Genomic DNA, 20,079 nt, shown 5'->3' with positions numbered 1-20,079 from the left:
TAAGTAACAAAATGTACAAGTTTATTTATCACATTATTTGCATATATTAGTTTTATGTCTGATATGTTGCATTATAGCATTATAGTATAATACTATTATTTTATTTGTTTTGTTTTTATTAAGAGGAAAGACTTAACTATGTTTTTGTTCTGGTGGCGACAATCCAATATAAGAAAAAACTGATGATACCACAGAGAGAGAGAGAGAGAGAGAGAGAGAGAGAGAGATTGAGAAAGAGAGAGAGAGGGGAAAATTGTGGGTGAGATGTCCTTGAATAGGTCCAAGGGGGTTTGATAAAATACATGGGGAATTAGATGCTGGTAGATAGGATCAGGGACTGGTGGGAGTAGATGGGAAGATTTTATTATGGGAGGATGAGGAATTTTTATTCTTACTGCTCCTATTTTCTAAGTGGAAATAAGAAGAAGCAAAGTCATCAGCAAGGGGTAAAGAGTAAACGGGTTAATGGAGATTTGAAGAAAGAGAAGGTAGAAGATTTAGAGAGTTAATTGACTCAGGAATACAGTATGATTTCTGGGCATCATGGAGAGCCCATGTAATTATGAATTGCAAAGAAGACCAGTCATGTGGATTTTGTATATGCTTAGGTACGGGAAAGAGCAGATGTGAGTTGTGTTTGATCAGTGTTGTACTAGGAGAGTATGTTGAAGGAAAGAAGTGACAAAATGACTGAAAGTATATTATGGACTGGGTGTTTGTGCCCCGCCAAAAAAATTACATGTTGAATTCCTATGTCCCAATATTACTGTATTTGGAGAAAGTGCCTGTGAGGAAATGATAAATATTACAGTAGGTCATAAGACTAGTACCCTAATCTGATAGAGCTGGTGCTCTTATAAGATGAGGAAGAGACACCAGAGTTATTTCTCTCTGTCTCTGTCTCTGTCTCTCTCTCTCTCTCCCCCTCTCTGCTATCATGAGTGTGCACTCAGAAGAAAGGTCATGTGACAACTCTAGGGAAAAGGTGGACATCTGCAAGCCAGGAAGAGAGCTCTCAATAGAGACCAAACCTTGCCAGACCTTAATCTCAACTTCCAGTCTCCAGAACTAAAGAAATAAATTTCTGTTGTTTCAGCTCCCCAGCCTATGGTATTTCATTAGGTAGCCAGAGAAGACTAATAAATGATGGGGGTATGTTGGAGGGAAAAAGGGACACGTGTCTGAAAGTACATACAAGGAAGTGAATATAATGATGGACCCTGAAGTCTAACCAGATAAGGAGGGAAGTGAACATGGTGGTGGGGGGTGAATGGTAGACAACAGAAGTTAAGTAAGGTCAGTGGATTGGAAGTCTCAGTAGAGTTGAGGCATTAACTGGAAAATAAGATAACAGGAGAGTAGAATATTTGACAGTAAGATTATGGAGGAGAGTTTTACTGTTAATGGCAAGGTCTATGAGTATGACTAAACAAAAGATAAATTTATTGAAGATGAGTCAGAGAACTGAGAAATCAGGATATTGAATGGAGTGTCTATGTGGAATATCATATTGAAATCACTAAGTACAATTACTGGAGGAGTTATGGAGAGAAAGGCAGACATTCAGAAGGCAAAATATTGAAGTGGATATAAATATAAGTACATAGATTTGAGTCATACTTGGAAGCAAAATCAACAGGAATTGGTCATTTCTGAGATGGAGGAAGGCTAAGGAGATGGAGCCATTAAAGATAACTCAGGATAACTGGTCCCAGACTTGAGCCACTGGATGAATCATGGTATTATTGGTAAGTTAGAGAAGGCTGGGAGAAGTTCAAGAGTTTGATCTTGGATATATTGAATTTGAAGTGACCTCGCAATATCCAAGAGAAGATTTTGGTCTGGTGCTGGGAGGAAGGTTCGTTTTGTAAACAGAAATCTGTGAGGTATCTGACGATGGGTAGTAACTGATGGGTGGTAAAAGCTTCTTTAGTAAGAGTGGTGGCATTGCCTAGGAAGTAAGTATGGAAAGAGAAAAGGAGAAGTCTAAGACTAGGCCTTGAGTAACTTCAGTATTTACTGAACAGGCTGAGGAGTGAGCCTTCAAGTGAGACTGATTAGGAAGTGGAAAGAGAGGAAAGGAAACCAGGAGAATATGAAGTCACAGAGGCCAAGAGAACAGTGTGTTTTTAAAAGGAAGGTACAGCCAATAGTGTTGAAAGCTAATGAGGAGCAAAATAGGCTGATACCTTAAAAATATCATTGAATTTAGTGACATGGAGGCCATGTTGACTTTAGTAAAAGCTTCTTTAGTGGATTAATGGAGGTGGAAGATACATTAGAGGCAAGGTGAGGAAAAGGAGAAATGAGAAAGCAAGATAGACCACCTTTCAAGAATTGTGGTTGCTAAAGTGGAAGAAAAGAAGTGTGGTATTTGGAGAGATCAATGGGATTAAGGATGGAGATGTATACAAATATATACATATACAGAGGGTGCCAAAAAAATGTTTACACATTTTAAGAAAGGAAAAACTATTAAATTGTAATACTCAATATATACCGATAACAAAAGATGAATACAAGTCATGTGGCACTACAGTATATGTATATATTTGTATATATGTGTATATTTGTATATATGTATATATTTGTAGTATCTTGGTTAATGTATAATTTTATTTTCAAGATGGCAGAAATTTGCACCTATTTAAATCTTAGTGAAATGTATATAATTGGGAATTTTAATATGGATTTAATATGTTAGTGAGAAAAACATAAATGACAGTGGGAAAATAGGAGGGGATGGGATCCTAAGTGCAGCTGGTCAGGTAGCTATGAGAAAGACTAACACCTTTTCTAGTGTAATGGGTGCAGCTGGTCAGGTAGCTATGAGAAAGACTACACCTTTTCTAATGTAATGGGAGGGAAAAGAGGGGATTGGCACAGGACTCAATCTGTCATCCTATTGTGTTCTGTATTCTCTCTTTCTGGGTGATCCAATCATTTTTACAAGAGAGTATTGTGGGGTGTGGGTGCAGTATGCTTTATGCTCTTAAAGCAGCAGTGAGAACCAAGGAGAATACCAACTTTATCTTCTGCTGTAGGCATGTTTGTAAGAGAGAGGAAGCAGCTTCCAGTGGAACAGATTATGGGAGAAGCAGCCTTGGCAGTTTTCAGCTAAGGAAAGGGGTGGGAGAGAGGCATTCAGAAAATACATGGAAAATGTAGGGGAGTTTGCCATTTCTGAAAACACAGTAGAAAGTTTGGGTGGATCATATTGACTGAGAAAAGGTTTGTTATTGGCAAGAAGATAATCTTCAACCCCCAATCAAGCAGTTTAGCAGAATAGTGGAGGTTACTGTGGAAGATTGTTTGACTGTATGAAAGTCTGACCCTTTCAGTCTGACCCTGAAATTGGGCTGTATGACAGAAAAGGACTATGGGATTCAAATTCTACCTGGCTTTTTATCCTCTATAATCTAGCTAATTACCTATGTGATTTCATTTCCATTTTGTTCCTTCATGTGATCTCTATTCAGATTGATTTCTCGTACATAAATTTTCTAAAATCCTTTCTTTTGAATTATTGTTCATGCTTTTTCCTCCTGTGCAGAAATACCTTTTAAATCATTTTTTTTGCCTTTGTGAACACAACTCTTTCTCTAAGACCCATTAAAATCTACTTCTCAACTTTCTCTTTGTTTTATTTTTTTTCACTATGAAATAATCTTTGTTACAAAATCATTTGGAAAAGATATGAAATTATAAACTAAAAATAACCCACACAATGCCATCACTCAGATATGCCATACTGTATATGTTATTTTAACACTAATACTTCTAATATTGATAAGTTTTTCTGTTCCACTATTCATAGTAACAAAATTTTAATGACTGTCTAATATTCCATGGTATAGATGTACATATAAACATTCTCCTTTATCAGCTAACTTAGATAATTCTCATTTTTCCTATTATAAATAAAACATCTTTTACATAAATACTTGTCTACACATTTAATATTAATAACACCTTTAGGACAAAAATCCTCTAAGTAGCTTACTAATTCAAAGAGTATATAAATGTTTTTAAAGGCTCTAGATATATGGAGTTGGATTATTTTCCAGAAAGGCTATAATAAATTATCTTCATATAAGCAGGATTTATGAATGTATAAAATACAACTCCATTATCAGCATAGAGTATTTTTTAAAATTCCAGTTTCCTAGGTGAAAAATGTTCCATTGGGTTTTTCATCTGCTTTTATTTGATTACTTATTAAGTTGAATATTTTTTCTTGTAGTTATTGATCACTGAATATTTTCTTCGTTTTCTCTAGCTCCATAAAGCATAGTATTTTAAATTGAATTGAATACTATTATTATTGTTAATCAAATTATAAAAGTTTGTTACATGCTAATGATATTGCCTTATATTTGCTGTTATTTTCACCCTAACTGTTGTTTTCCCAATAAAAATATATTGCACCTATCAGAATCTTGACTAAATTATTCATTCTCAGAAGTCCTGTAGACTCTGTAGCCTCACTCTACAATCTTAAAATTTCAGTCTCTGTTGTCTTGTGTGGTTCTAATAATTTCTTTCACATCAAACTTTTATCACTGGAGAGAAAGTAGATTTGTAATTGAGATTGTGTTATTTGACTTCTAATTTGCTTCTGAGTTTATCATCGGGCATATTCTCATCAAAATACTTAACAAATTAACTTTGTGTGTTAATTATTATAACATTCTAAAAAAAAATAGTTATATATATATATATATATATATATATATATATATATATATATATATATATATATATATATTTAAAGCCCTAGGGAATATTATTACACTTGTAGTAAGATTTGTAAAAAAATATCCCTGGGGTATATTAAAGCTATTTCAAAAGTTTTGGGATTGTATGTTAAAGAAACATTGTCTTTTGAGCATGTTACTTGCATCATAGCTAAGTGAAAGGTGGTGTGAACCATCTATCTGATAAATGCTTGTTTTTAACATCAAGCAACCCAACTTTTCTGAACATGCTGGCTTTGCAAGGATTTATAGTTCTCTTCCTTCATGCTGGAGTTACTTCAGCTTTCCGTGATGCATTCCAACTAATCTGGAGGTTAAGGCATTCCTTGATCATGGATAGATCTGATTGCTACTCAGCCCTGGAATTCTTTATAAAATTCCAGAACATGGGCTAGAAATTGACTTAGGGAATCCAATAAAGTTGCAAGTCTTGGCAGTCATCCAAGCAAAATTTATAGACTGGAAGAAATATGGGCTTTCCATTGTTCTCTTTTTCACCTTTCTGGGGTTTCTTTTCTGTGTATGTGAGTGTGTGAGTGTAAATTTATCATTTTTCTGACATTGGAGTGGAAATAACCATTCAGGGAATCCAGCTAAAGAATTTTCACTTTGGATCTTCCCTGGTCTTTCCGAACTTTGACCCGAACCTGCACCAAGACTGAATTTTTTCTCCCTCTGTAGGATGCTGGTGTCATAAAGTAAGAAGTTGTTCTTGAAAATGAATCATGTTAGTAAAACAGCTGACGTGCACACTTGCCAGCTAGGTACAACTCCCAAATCCCTGTTCTTCCCCAGCTCTGTGGGAGCCTTCTGTTTGAGGCACAATCTGAGCAAATGTGATCATTTATATTGTTTCTGTTCGTTCAATGAAACAGTAATGAGGGCAAGAAAGCAAACTCTGAAGCCTCTGTAGACCTCAGACGTTTTGTGTGTGCCTGATGCTCTGTAGCACACAGAGATCCAAGCTGTCCTCCCATATCTGATTGTTGAAAACATGTCTTGTTCTTACAGAATGGATTTGCTGTTGTGAGGCCCCCAGGCCATCACGCGGAAGAATCCACAGCCATGTAAGTACCAGGGACTGTTGCCCATCTCCAAGCGCCACAGTTCCTGGCAGTCACCTGCCCTGTGCACGTCTCTGAAGCCTCTAATTGTTAGCAGATGGGCTGAAAAATCTTGCGAGGTACTCCCAGAAGCAGATTTATGGCTTCAGAGATCATATAGCATTTTAAAAAATGCTCTGAACATTATTTATAATGGTTTTCCTGGCTGATTTGCTCTCTTATTTCTCTGTTCTTCTCTATTCCGCAGGGGGTTCTGCTTTTTTAATTCAGTTGCAATTACCGCCAAATACTTGAGAGACCAACTAAATATAAGCAAGATATTGATTGTAGATCTGGTATGTATTCCTGGCCAGAGCTGCATTTTCAGTGACTCTAGATAAAAGGGAGTGACTTTGTATTTCTCTGTTAGGTTGTCTTGCTTTTAGCACTTGCAAACAACTGAAGGGTGCGTTTCCTTTGAATGAGGAAACTCATTAAACTCAGGATTGCAGTTCTGAAACCATAAACATTCACGTTTCACTTTCATGGTGTTAACTGCAATTTAATGAGAAGAAGGCGCAGATCAGGGCAACTTTTATGATCCTTAAATGAATTGATACTTCCACAGTTAAAATAACCCAACAGAACCTGAATTTACTTTTCCCTACAGAATATAGACTTTAAACAGTCAGATGTGCTGGAAAGAATGCTGTTGCTTTGGTAACCAATTGGCCACTTCCCTTGGTTAGCAATCATGTTGCTTGTTGTGCAACAGTGGTATTATTAAAACAAGTCAGCATGTCATTCTTTCTGAAAAGATCTCAGATCATGTATGCCAGTTTGGGATGGCTCCCGGCAGGGACTCTGAGTGATTAAAAGTCAGAGGTATTAGATTAGTCTTGCTTTTTAACATGATGCATTCTTACACAATAGAGTTATAATTTGTTTAACAAATGGTTTGTTTAAATGCAGATGACACTTGGCATGTTGTCTATAGTATATTCATGAATAATGAGCTGGAGATCTGCCCCATACAAAAGGACCAACCCAGGAAAGGGTGAAAGAGAGCTGACTGGTGATTTATGAGCCCCGTTTTCGGTTTGCCTCCAGTTCACGAGGAGGTGTAATAGGTTGTCTGACAAAGCATAGACAGGAAATGAACCCTGGCATCCAAAGCGAACCTGCTACATCTGCACTTAATTAATTTTTGCAGGTGATAAAAGATTTAAAGGCAAAATATGTTAAAAGTTTTTTTTGAAGTGCAAAGCTTAATAGTCTAAATCTTGTTCATATCTGCACTCATAATTAAATCTTATTGAGAAGTCGTGGCCTCACCATCCAGCTCTCCAATTCAGTTAAGCAGGCACACCAAAGGGTTGAGAGAACACAAAGCAAGCCATGTGAAGAAACACTTAGTAAAGTTAAAATGAAGATAAAAGGAACGAAAGACTGATAAACATTTCTAGTGCTTCGTAGGAATGGATGTTTTCCACGTACTCTATTGTAGCCTTCCTGCAAGCACTTGGGTGCTGAGAATATTGAAACCCAACTTTCCATGTATTTTCCAAACATGCTTAAGTTTCAATGTAGGTCATAGTTCACCATTAAAGTTATGTGTTGAAGGCCTAGATATACTGCAGCAGGAAGGTCTTAAAACAACAAAAATGAGGACATCAGTACCTATTTTCCCATGTATGTAAAAAGACTTTATAAATAATTAATAATTACTGGTTTGCATATTTGTAAGAGTAAATTTTTTTTAAAAAATTGAATATGCTTCTAGTACTGTACATTCTGCCAAAAAGATAAGCGAAAAACTTGAAGAAAGGATAGCAGATGAAGACCAAGTACGGTGGGAGATTTTTTCTAGCTCTCTGAACTTGTCAAAATTATGCAGGAAAAAGATTAGTAAGCTGTTCACCCCATCCTAAAGAATACTTTAGTATTACTTTCTAAGGAATCTCCTCTGTCACCATTTTATGGTTCAATGACGATAATCAATAATCGTTGAGTCCCTTTGAAGACATTTTTGTGATATCCAAACTCTAAAGTTATGAATTGTATAATACACTTGAAAGCTAAAATGCCTGGCTTGTGATAGGTGGATACTTTGCCCCTCAGAGGATTTGTTTGTAAAGTTTTGTTTTTGTACGTTAATATAAAGAATAAAAAAATGCTGGAGATAATCCTCTATGATTTATAAAATAAGTCACTCGGTAGCTGCGAGGAGTGTCCTGTAAGCTTACTGGCCTTTGATTATGAATTTGCTCCATTATCCAATCATAAAGGATAGCGATTTCCCAGCAGGCTGTAGCAGAGGAGAAGTTTCTGTTTCAGATTCTCAAAATATATGAAGTTCTGTCCAAGGGGCTGCCTCTGAGATCACCACCAGCCGCATATTCTTACTTTCAAGTCGTCCAAATTCTGCAGCTGCAGGGATACTTTGAGGAAATTCCCCTGCTTCTTCCAGCTGCCGAGAAGGAAGTTTTAAAGTGCCACGTGGCGCTGAGACATCCGTTCTCCCTGGCTGACAGGTCTATTCTGCAAGTTAGCAGAGAAGAAGTGAAGGTTCTTCAGTAGCAAAATAAGTTTATTCCTGCATATCCAAAGTTACTAATTTCAGCTAATCGGTGTGAACTAGCTCCACAAATTATTGGGCCAGCAGAAGGCAAAGTGATTCCATTGTCCAGCAGCTAGTTTCATCATTTTTATATGCCTAGTAAATAGAGAGCCAGAGCTCTAATTCACCTTCGTTTGGGGGACACAGCCAAATTCAGAGGCGTTGAGTATTTTAGGCACGAATAATTCTAGTTGATCTGTGGAGCATTTTCATCCCAGTTCTCCTTCTGGGGAAGATTCCAAAGACATACAGATTGGTGAGGAGAGGGAGCAGGTGCATTTGCTTTTCACCTTGCAAGAGACTGGTTATTGGATCAGGTCATGATCCTATTCTAGAAGTATGATTTGCCTGTGTAACTCAGGTAGTTTTTATTTAATGTGACTTTCAGTTGAAATAGTATGTTTTAGGCTTTATTCATAAAAGAAAAGTCACTTAAAATGTCAGATTTTGGGCATTTCCATTTTTGATGAAGCCCCAAACTTGACCAAAAAATTGTCACAAGTGCCTATACTAAATAATTATAAGTGATTGTCACCCCAATAAATTTAATTTAAAAAAAATTGTCACCCCAATAAATTTAATTAAAAAAATAATAATAATTATAAGTGATAACATTAGCTGGTAGGATATATGATTTATTCAAAGCTATTTTAACATTGTAATGAAACCATATTGATTCTAAATCCTTATGTAGAATAAATTTTCACAGTATATTTTTGAACAATAAAATAATGAAATGATTTTTCAGCATTTCACAGCAAATCTTATGTACAAGTTCTATTTGGAGATATTTAATGATTCAGTTAATTTCATTATTATAGTAATTTCTCATAATCACCCATGATTTTCTTAAATCAGTCTAGTATATTTTATTACTGTGGAGAAAAAAACCCTCAGATCATATCTGAGCATTAAGTACTTTGTATGAATATTTTGCAGCAAAGAAAGCTAAAAAAAATATGTATAATGTACACACACACACACACACACACACACACATATTCTCAAGGTTATATTTTAAGTTGTTGCCCAAAACAAAGGGCATATTTGTTCTTTTATCTCTAAGCACTTTGTGAATATGAATGTGGAATCAGTAATTATCTAAGTATTTTTAGAATGGATTTGTGTATTTCAATGAAAAATGACTGTTGAAACCTTGTGCTGTGGACAACGCCCTATTTCCTGTTCAGAAATGTATGCAGTAATAAGCACCCAACACATTTTTTAAGAGCAAATAGAATTATATCTAAGACAAATTATCTTTTATCTGACATTCTTAAATAAACTTCTACAACATCACTAAAGAAACAAAAGTAATCAAGGCAGTTACTTTTTGGTTATCAAAGTATAGATGCATTTATGCCCAGAACAAAATTTTTTTACAATGCTGATTAAAAATCCTATTGTGTAGTAGAAATGCAAACATTCCTTCACTGTTGTTTTTGAAAGTATTTTGTTTGTCCATCATCTAGGTATCCAGTAGCAATCTCAAAAGACATTATGGCTTGAACTATTTCATTTTTGTTCACATAAAGGAAAATAGTTTTGCTATCTACTCCTTCCTTTCCTTTAAACATTCAGAACTCCAGGAATTGATATATTTCCAGTACACTAATTTTTTTTCCTGATAAGTATGCCTTGAGCCAGAACAATTTTCTAGAATGATGCAGATCTTCCCCGATATTTTATGATTCCTTAATTGATTTGGGATGTATGCACTATATAAAAGGGGGAGAGGATTAGTGTATATTTACACTGTGGATAGCAAGCTCAGTGCAGGCTTTTAGAACCCATCCAAGGGATGTTTTGGTGGTGTTCAGTGAAGGAGTTCTGGGCTGGAATTTGAAGTGGAGACAAGTTATATAAAATTCAATAAGGAGCAATAATGACCACAAATCTCACTTCACCGGTTTGTTTGCTAAGAGGATCAAAGAGATGATGAATGTAAGTTAACAGGATAATGGTTATGAGTTTAGCCTTTGAAATAAGGAGTGGATTCAAGACACAGTCTTGCAACTTATTCTATGTGTAGTCTTAAGTAAATTACTGAAACTCTCTGAGTCTCAGTTTACTTATTTTTAAATCAGGGATAATGCCATATACATCATAAAATTGTTAAATAAGCATGGCAGGTATTTAATATAGTGCCTGATGCAAGAATTATAGGAATCAGTTTTGAAAATAGTGATTTTCAATTTTCAATAGTGATTTTGAAAATTATTTCTTACTGATATAAAGTACAATTTATATTGTTGTTATAGTTACAAGTGACCAAAACTTTTTTTTAACAGAACCAAAAACCATATATGTTACACATGTAGCAGTAATATTATATTGAATACAAATATGTAGGTTGTCACTTTTAAGAGTCATGCATTTTATTTTTGCTCAGAAGATATTAGGAAGTATAGCAATTGAAATTCTTAATATTTGCGGTCTTTCAGGGAAGACAATTTGAAAATGCTGTTAGTTTTATTGTTCCCATTTCTTTTATCAATTCCAGTCTATGCCTATATCATAAAACAATTAGAAAAAAACAATTGTTTTTACAAATGTCCTAAGAATATATTTTTTTAATTCATTGAAATGACACAGGCTTTTTTTTGAAGAGGGACTGGTGTGAAGAAAGAAAAAAGAGGAGGAAGGAGACTGGGAAGAGAGCCATGATATAATATTAAAATTAGGCAGATTGGACAAGGTTGCATAAAGCTTCATGCCATCTTTGTGCTTTGGACCAAATGATTTAATAGCTAATGAGCTCATGCTCCTGTGTCTTTGACTTGCCATCATGATTTTACCAAAATAAAGTATGAAGTCCTTTTTGCATCTGGCATCTCTTTTGAAGTGATTCTAACTGCTGAGGGATTGCTAACTGAACTGAACGCTTCAAGAAAGCCAATTTACTCAGCTGGTTGCAAAGCCTTTGACCTTAATGGTGGGACTTGGCAAATCAATGCATACACGTATGTTTAGTGTTCTGTCAAGAATTGTGAAAATGCTCTGTAAGCCATAGATCCTTCTGCAAAATACTATTTTGTAGTTTAAACATTAGTCTTTCTTCTGAGGCCAATGAGGCTAGTTAATTAAGCCTGAGGGGTTATGAACTGTTGGCAGTTAATAAGTCATAAAATTCCTCCATAAAACAGGATGCGAGATTCCATCACTGAAGCAAAGAGTACAAAGGGCCGGTGTATAAATATCTAATTGTACCAAAGGACTGGGCTTTCTCAATGACTGCTCATCTGGAGTCTCCAGGGCATGTTCGCTGTGGTTTCCTGATTTTTAGAAGCCGGTTTAAAAAATGAGTGCATTAAAGGGTAATTTGCCTGAAAGTTCAGGAAGTAAAGGGGGTGGTGTGGAAGCAAGCTGAAGGGGAGAGAGACAGGACATAGTGAGAAGACAGAAAATGAGAAGGAGGGTAGGATAGAGAGGCAGGGAACTCAAAGTCGGAAAACTTGTCTCCACCAAGTTCGACATGACTGTATGTGTCATCTGTTCTTTTTTTCCTCCCCGTAGGATGTTCACCATGGAAACGGTACACAGCAGGCCTTTTATGCTGACCCCAGTATCCTGTATATTTCCCTCCATCGCTATGATGAAGGGAACTTTTTCCCTGGCAGTGGAGCCCCAAATGAGGTTCGGTTTATTTCTTTAGAGCCCCACTTTTATTTGTATCTTTCAGGTAATTGCATTGCATGATTACCCGTAATTTTCTTGTCCTTTGCTGGTGTTTTAAATTACACGAGATTACTGAATTGTCCCATGAGAGCAAAACCCATGGCAGAACAAGTGCATAACCCAGAGCACTGGTTGTCAAGCAAGGGTGGGCTGATTTGACATGTTGTTTGATGTTTATTTCAAGAGCTCACATGTGTTTGTTTTCCTCTCTTCTTGCTTTCTTCCTTGTGCCCTCTTCTACCCGCCGTGGTGTGGTTTTTCTCTTTGTAGGTTGGAGCAGGCCTTGGAGAAGGATACAATATAAATATTGCCTGGACAGGTGGCCTTGATCCCCCCATGGGAGATACCGAGTACCTTGAAGCATTCAGGTTGGTACTTCTTTCTGTGAAAGTAGCAAATTAGAAATGTTCATGGAAACTGTGCCAAATGTAAAAGAGAAATCTAAATTTCTAACTAAGGGAAAGTGGCTAAAGGAGCCATCCCCTCAAAGCTCCATAAATGTTTGGTTTGGGGGACCTAAATATTGCTACAAAGCCAGTAAGGAATATATGTAAGAGAAAAGGTACATCAAGATCTAGTTATATCATTGGTGAATATATTCTCCCATTCAGTAGGTTTGCAGTTTTGCTTTGTTGATGGTTTCCTTCGCTGTGCAAAAACGCTTTCATTTCGTGCAGTCTCGTGTGTTTATTTTTTCTGTTGTTTCTCTTGTCCAAGGAGACATATCCCAAAAATATATTTTTGGGATATGTCTCTTTGGACAAGAGAGTCAGAAAGTTTACTGCCTGTGTTTTCTTCTAGGAGTTTTATGGTTTCAGGTCTTACATTTAAGTCTAATCCATTTTGAGGTTATTCTTGTATGTGCTGCAAGAAAGTGATCCAGTTTCATTGCTTTTGCATGTGTCTGTCCAGTTTTTCCAGCAGCATTTATTGAAGAGACTATCTTTAACGCATCATATATTTTTGCCTCCATTGTCATAGATTAATTGACCACATGGATGTGGGTTTATTTCTGCACTCTCTGTTCTGTTCCATTGATCTAGGTGTCTGATTTTATGCCAGTACCATGCTGTTTTGAATACTATAACCTTGTAGTATAGTTTGATATCAGGTAGCCTGATACCTATAACTTTGTTCTTCTTTCTCAAGATTTCTATGGCTATTCAGAGTCTTTTGTGGTTCCATATAAATTTGAGGATTATTTATTCTAGTTCTGTGAAAAACGCCATTGGTATTTTGATAGATTGCTTTGAGTAGTATGGACGTTTTAACGATGTTGATTCTTCTTATTAATGAGCATGGTATATGTTTCCACTTATTTGTATCTTCTTTGTTTTTTTTCTTCAATGTCTTATAGTTTTCCAAGAGTACAGGTCTTCTACCTCCTTGTTTGAATTTATTCCTAGGTATTTTATTCTTTTTGATGCAATGGAGATATAGTCAATAACATTGTAATAACTATGTATGGTGTCAGATGGGTACTAGATTCATCACTTCATAAGTTATATAAAATCACTATGTTGTACACCTGAAAATAATATAATATTGTATGTCAACTGTAATTTAAAAACAAAAACTAATTAATTAATAAATTTTTTTTTTTTAAAAAATACCTAGCAGTAGTTATACAGCTATATTGGCCAATGGCCCAGGCATGCTCTCCCCTCCCTGTAGAAAAGCCAAAAAGAAGAAAACAGAAAGATCTTATTAAGTAGTTCTGGAAAACTCTGCCATTATAACATGATTGAGAGTGGACATAAGCATTTTATATACTCTGAGAAGTCCTTCAGTACCTATTTAACTTGAACAGACATTTCCAATCTTCATTGGACTATAGAATCTCTTTTACATATACCACCACTTAGCATTCTTAGGTGTGAGGAGCTGGCGCACTTTTGGAACATTGGCCTTGACAATCTCATTTCGTGGTAGAGCAAATGACTTCTTCCCTCATAATATGTGTAGTTTTCCTCTCACATTAAAACTTCAACTAATTAATCAGTGGTGTTCAGTTTCTCTACAAAATGTAGGAAGTAATTAAAATGTATATTTGTATATACATGTTGAATTCTGCTATATTTTTTTCTAGCAAAGAACTTTTTTTGAATTAATTTAAGCAAGAAATACAAGTTAAAAGCTTTCTCTTTATATATATATATAAATATATATATATATATATAATATATATAAATAATATATATATATATTATATATATATATATATAATTATATATATATATATAAATAATATATAAATATATATATATATTTATTTATACAAAGACATTATTCTATGGAATTAAAAAAAATAGTCCTTAGAAAGGTCTCTGTTTTAAGGAGAAATATCAGATTATGTCAATATGTGCTTCACTTGCAAGATTTTAGGATATATTAACCTATTGGTAATATGTGACTTTTGGGATATTTTGTTTAGTAGAAAGCAAAAGCAAGCAACTACATGATAAGAAATTTTGGAAGCATTAATTATTGTTTTGAAATTTACTATTTATGAATTTCCAAGGGGAAAATCCTGTTAATGTATTTAAAATTTAAGGAAATAAGGTAGTTTTTCAATAAATGCAGTTTTGGAGGGTTTCTGCTCTCCTGTGTATCATGCATATTTTATTGCTCATTTGAGGGTCACTTCTCATGTAAAAACAGGAAAAATGATAGAAAAATCACTGTTTTCAAGAAAATACAAAATAAATATATTTGGTTTGGTAGTAGAGTTACTAGGAAAATTCTACCCATGTTCCAGATTTGTACTTAGGGAAAAATATATACACTCATATATCTATACTATTTATAGAAAAATAGCTGAAATAAGTTTATTTACTTTAACACTTGGGTTGTCCAAGAAGATGTTTTGTGTTAATTAGCAGGAAAACCAAAAAATCATATTAAGAAACTATAGGCGTTTCAGTGTTAGGAATTCTGTTTGCCTATATTTGCAACTTAACAAATATTATTACTGTCTTAAAGGGATTCTAATGGGATAATAGACTTTAATATTATATCATATATGAATTTGTTTACCAAGTTAACCTAGTAACTTGCATTATACACACATTAAGTTCTTAACATTACTATATAGCATATAATTATATCCATTGATCTGCAATACAGAATTCTTAGTTTTTTTATTATCATACTATTTGTGGTGCTATAGCTTTATATAAAAATTGATCATGCATTCACAGCAGGGAAGGATAATTTGTATTTTTTATCTATTGTTCTTCACATGTCAAAGTGAATGGTATATGAGATTTTTTTTTTAAAGAACCTTTTTGAACACAACAATTTTATTAAATAATTTGAAAACAGGTATTAAGTGTACATTACTGTTTTTTAATTGAAATGGTAAGTAAATCAAGTGCTCCTGAAAGTGACTGAATGTCCTCAAGAATGGTACCTTCTCCTGGCCTGGAATGTGGGACACTGTGTTGGCAAACTTTTCTAAACTGCCCAGTACAGTCACTGTCTCTAAGCTTAACCAGAGGAGAAGCACCATTATTTAGCTAGGCTGAGGAAATGAAAAACTGTAGCTTTTAATGTTCATGGTTATTTAAGAACCAGATTTAAGCCATAATGATTCTATTAATTTTGAACTACACCATGTCTGCTTGTCATTCAGTGTGTATGACTAGAAATACCTGCGACCTTGTTATGGAGGCCGTAAGAACGTAAGTCTTTCATTCAGTCGTTGAAAAAAACATTGATTGAACACATATTACACGCCGGGCTTAGTGATGAGCACTTGGAATTCAGAACTGACTTGCTGTCAGGCAACATAATAAAAGTGATACTTACTGTTCTAGTGAAAAGATGTCCTTAGACATAGAGAGGGTAAAATGATAAACTCTCCTTGAAGGGTTTCAGGAAAGGCTTCCATAAAGTAGTGTTCGACATGTGCTTTCAAGGATGAGTGGGAGTTTTCAAGGAATAAAGGAATTTCGAGTAGGAGAAATTCGTTCCAGGCAAAGAGAATAGACTGAAAAGCATGGAGTCATGAAATGGTCTTGCTCTGTTGGCTCAATGTCATGAGGGTGGGATTATGTGTCAGGAATAAAATACTTCATAAAGTCTTTTGCAAAGTATTTCCCATCTAAAAATACAAATCCCTTTATAATTTGGGGCTTCAATGAGATAGACTCCCAAATAATTTTTGATGTAGTATTTTATAAGTATATCCTTATTACACAAACTTTGTTTCCCCGTATTGAAACTGAAGATCTTTCTGGCATCTACGTGTAGATATAGGAAATGGATGTGGGGGGAAAGGAAACGGTGCCTTTCCTTTTTTCTTAATTTTAATTGTTTCTGGGCTGTAATAAGTATCTTTGGAGGGAAAACCTCTTTCTGTGAAGCTATATATATAGTGGGATATAAGATGGTTGCTTATTTTACCAGCCAAAATTTGTCGCATGTATTGTCCTTGTGGTTTCTATTATAACTATGGCAAAAAGAAAATTTCAGGCAGGCCAAGCATTTTCATGTCTGTTATAAGCTTTAAAGGTAATTTAGAAAATATAATGGAATATTTAAATTAGTTCAGGTAAATAGTTATTTCTTCCATGCAGTTATCATTCATCCCTGAAATAATGGAAGGATACAAGAGGTTTTAAAATATTTAGTAATATCAAATATCTCTCATGTTCAACTAAAATATATTTTCAAGGTTACCATTTTACAAAATAATTATGGCTATTTTTATTGAGGTCTTACATGCCAAGTCCTAGATCAGAAATTTTATAGAAATTATGGCTAAATCTTAAGTGGTTTGTATGAACCATAGAACTACTAAATTGGAAGGGCCATGATGTGAATTCAGTTTATGGCTCTAAAATCTTTGCTCCTTTTTTCATACCACACTGCTACTTTTTTCTACTCTTCATGACTGAAAAGACAAAGGAGTAATAAGGCATAGCGAACTTTCACTAAAACATAAGACCTTCTCTCCCTGACCTAAGTCACAAATGCCTAGTACACAACATGGCAAAGAAGAGCTATTCAATAATGTTGGCTGAATGAGTCAGTGAATAAATGAGTGAATCGGAGAACAGAGAAGGAATGATGATGACTACAAGAGAAGCATTGGAAACTGTTGGTATTAAGTGAGCCTAGCAAAAGTCTGAGGGAGCTACATGAAACCTATCTCTCAGCCCCTCAAGGAGTATTGTTTAAAAGAACTCCGAACCCATTCATTTGCTTATACCAATGTCAGACATCTTCTCTTCATTCAACAAATTATTTTGCTAAATGCCTGCTAAGCAGTTTCTGTTCCAATCACTTCAAAAGATTGTTTCAATGGTTCTCTCATATCCATGGTCCCTGGATGAGCACTGGGTACATGGTTTTTTCTAAAGATTAACTCTTTAAGAGTCCTGCAAATGTTAAAGTCATGATTTATATAAGAACATTTAAATAATTTGTGTATAGTGGGCAGGAGACAATATGTATGTCATGCTTCTAATTAATTCTAGAGAGGAAAACATCTCCAAGTGTTTAACAAAATAGGTAGCAGTTTCCATTGTAGAAGTAATATACTAGTAGTCCTTGAAATTATGCCTATTTTATTGAATAAATAAATGAGTGAATGAATAACAATCCTTGTATAACTTTTTAATATCAAATAAGAAGCACAAACCCTTTAAATTGAGAAGGTTTTGATGAAACAGTCAGTGGCTCATTTGGCACACACTGAGGACTAGCTAAGAGAGTGGCATAGAGTTGTTCATCTGTGTTCCTTTGATGCAAACAAGTTGTGATTTAAAAAGTCACATCTCTGCAAGCTGGTATGTTACATATAGTCTGTAGCTGCCATAATTAATATTTGTTTATGATGAGGATTTCCAAAAGACAAAGGACCTATATAAGTATCAGCTCTTCAGGGATGTTCTCCTTAGGAGAAAACTCTGACCCAGAATGGTTCTGTATCCCTGAGGTTGTCAGTATGCAACTACTGATTTGAATGAGTTATTTAATCTAGAAATTAAATATCTAGCCAATTTTTTTGTTATGTTTATTGTAAGTTTCCTTCTTTTCTTTCCTTTTCATTGACTTATGAAGTGTTTCTATTGTAACCAAAATGTCTTATGCTTACAAAGGTAGCCTTTGCTAAAATATGTTGACCATATAACCAACTAGAATGTTTAATTATTTGTTACATAGTCAAAGCAGTTGAAAGAATTGAGCACATACAAAGAGTCCAAACTGTCAATCTCTCTCTCCTGTCTTCGGTTCAGACCTGTTTCCTTTAATGATATAAGCAAATTTAAAATCCATAAATATAAAACTGACTGGATAGTATACCTATTCTCAGGTCATCAGTCAAACTGTCAATTCTCTTCTATATGTGGCATCTTAAAATAGGAGCCATGGCTTTCTATGATTTCTCCCTTGCTTGTGGCAAATAAATAAATAAATAAATAAGTAAAATGCATTTAACTTAAGAGCAAAGAATAGAGCCCTATTGTCATGTTCATCGAGCATGTGTTCTCCCCACAACTAGTCAATAATGGTCAGACTGGAGTTTTGTAGAGTGATTTGGTTTACCATAGAATGACGGTAGATAATTTGGGGCAGAGCACATAAATAAGTGCAATTTATTTTCCCTCCTTGTGATTTTATCAAACATGTCATCGTTTTTCTAATTAATTTTAGAGCCTTGACTTCTCAATGTTTGGTCATATGCATTGACTGAAAAAGAGGGTGATAAATTCTGTCTGAGAAATAAGAAGGAACCATAGTAAATTTTTATGTTCTCTTTTATTGATAATGACAGCTAAGTTAATTTTTATGGTTATTATTCTAATTTTTTAATCATTTTCATGTAGTTTCAGTCTAAGCAAATGGGAAGTAATGCAATTGTAAAAACAACAACATAATATAATGATAATAACAGCAGAGTAGCATGTAATCTTCATTGAGCCATTAATATTTGCTAGTGGCTCGTTTCTTTTCATCTTTACAAGTTGTTGAGCTAAGTGTTCCTAGTGTCCAGTTGAGAACACCAAGCCCCTTTTGCATTTCATTAGGTTTACTGATGTCACACAGCTGGTAAATAGTGATCAGGGATCAGTGGCAACTCTTATGAGTGTGTAGACAGTATTCCTTTGCCCCCAAGATATATAGTCCCTCTGTCAAGAGTAGAGGTGACAAAACAATAATATAGTGAGAAATTCTTTGCAAATGTGGTTGAGTCCATCCAACATTCAGCTTGGACATTTAAATTGGTAACACTGTTTTAAAATTGAAAATAACTTGTAGACTTTTCACTACCCTTGTATCATATAATAACTCGAAACCACTTCTTTTTGTCTTTCCCTCATCTGACATACTAAGAGAGCCTAACAGACAAAACCCCTCTAATTTTTCTTCCATTTGATAAGTGAGACTATTTACAATGGGAAATTTTTTTCTTCTTTGTTAAAAGAAGTACTTTCTTCTTATATATACATTTACATTTTTTGGAATGTGCATGTAATTAAACTTGAGAAATACCAAATTAAATTTTAATAGAACATAGAGTGATAAATGCGCTTTTAGATCCAGTTTTGAAATAAAGAATGATTTGTTGTCATCTGAAAATCATACTCAATACTGCAAAATGATTTGGGGTCTTATTTTGTCTATAAGAGCTGAGGTTGATGCTTCCCACTTTGAAATGGACTCTCAATTGTTAGTGACAACTAAATATATTATGCTCATGATAGTATGTATTTTCCCTGAGATGCCGAAGACATTTTGGGAAAGGACAGAATTTCTTGAAACAATTTGCCAATATGAAATACTGTACATATCAAATTGGCCCTACTACCATCTTTCCCAGACCATTTATCATAGCTCACAAATCAGGCCCACATTTTCCCTTTCTGAAAGACTTGGCTAATAAAGAAGATATGGGCTTCAAATTCGAACTTGTCAATCAATCTTGGGAACAAAGCAGTAATGATTTTCATCTATTGATAGTTTATTTCAA

The 20,079-nt window shown here is 34.7% G+C and overlaps 1 protein-coding gene across 16 annotated transcripts in view; it reads left to right on the top strand.

Moving 5' to 3' along the window:
• The window catches only part of HDAC9 (histone deacetylase 9), an 857,167-nt gene that overhangs the window by 676,016 nt on the left and 161,072 nt on the right, over positions 1-20,079 (top strand). For all 16 annotated transcript variants that reach the window (XR_013995394.1, XM_081080282.1, XM_081080306.1 and 13 more), the window contains 4 exons: positions 5,769-5,824; positions 6,069-6,156; positions 11,937-12,056; positions 12,369-12,466. Coding sequence is in view for 15 of the 16 variants with exons in the window: in XM_081080282.1 (XP_080936408.1) it covers positions 5,769-5,824; positions 6,069-6,156; positions 11,937-12,056; positions 12,369-12,466 (362 nt within the window). In the remaining variant the exon portion in view is untranslated. The remainder of the gene's footprint in view (positions 1-5,768; positions 5,825-6,068; positions 6,157-11,936; positions 12,057-12,368; positions 12,467-20,079) is intronic.

This window comes from Rhinolophus hipposideros, assembly GCF_964194185.1.
Source record: "Rhinolophus hipposideros genome assembly, chromosome: 18".
NCBI classification, from domain to species: Eukaryota; Metazoa; Chordata; class Mammalia; order Chiroptera; family Rhinolophidae; genus Rhinolophus; species Rhinolophus hipposideros.
This window is presented reverse-complemented; position numbering and strand designations above follow the sequence as displayed.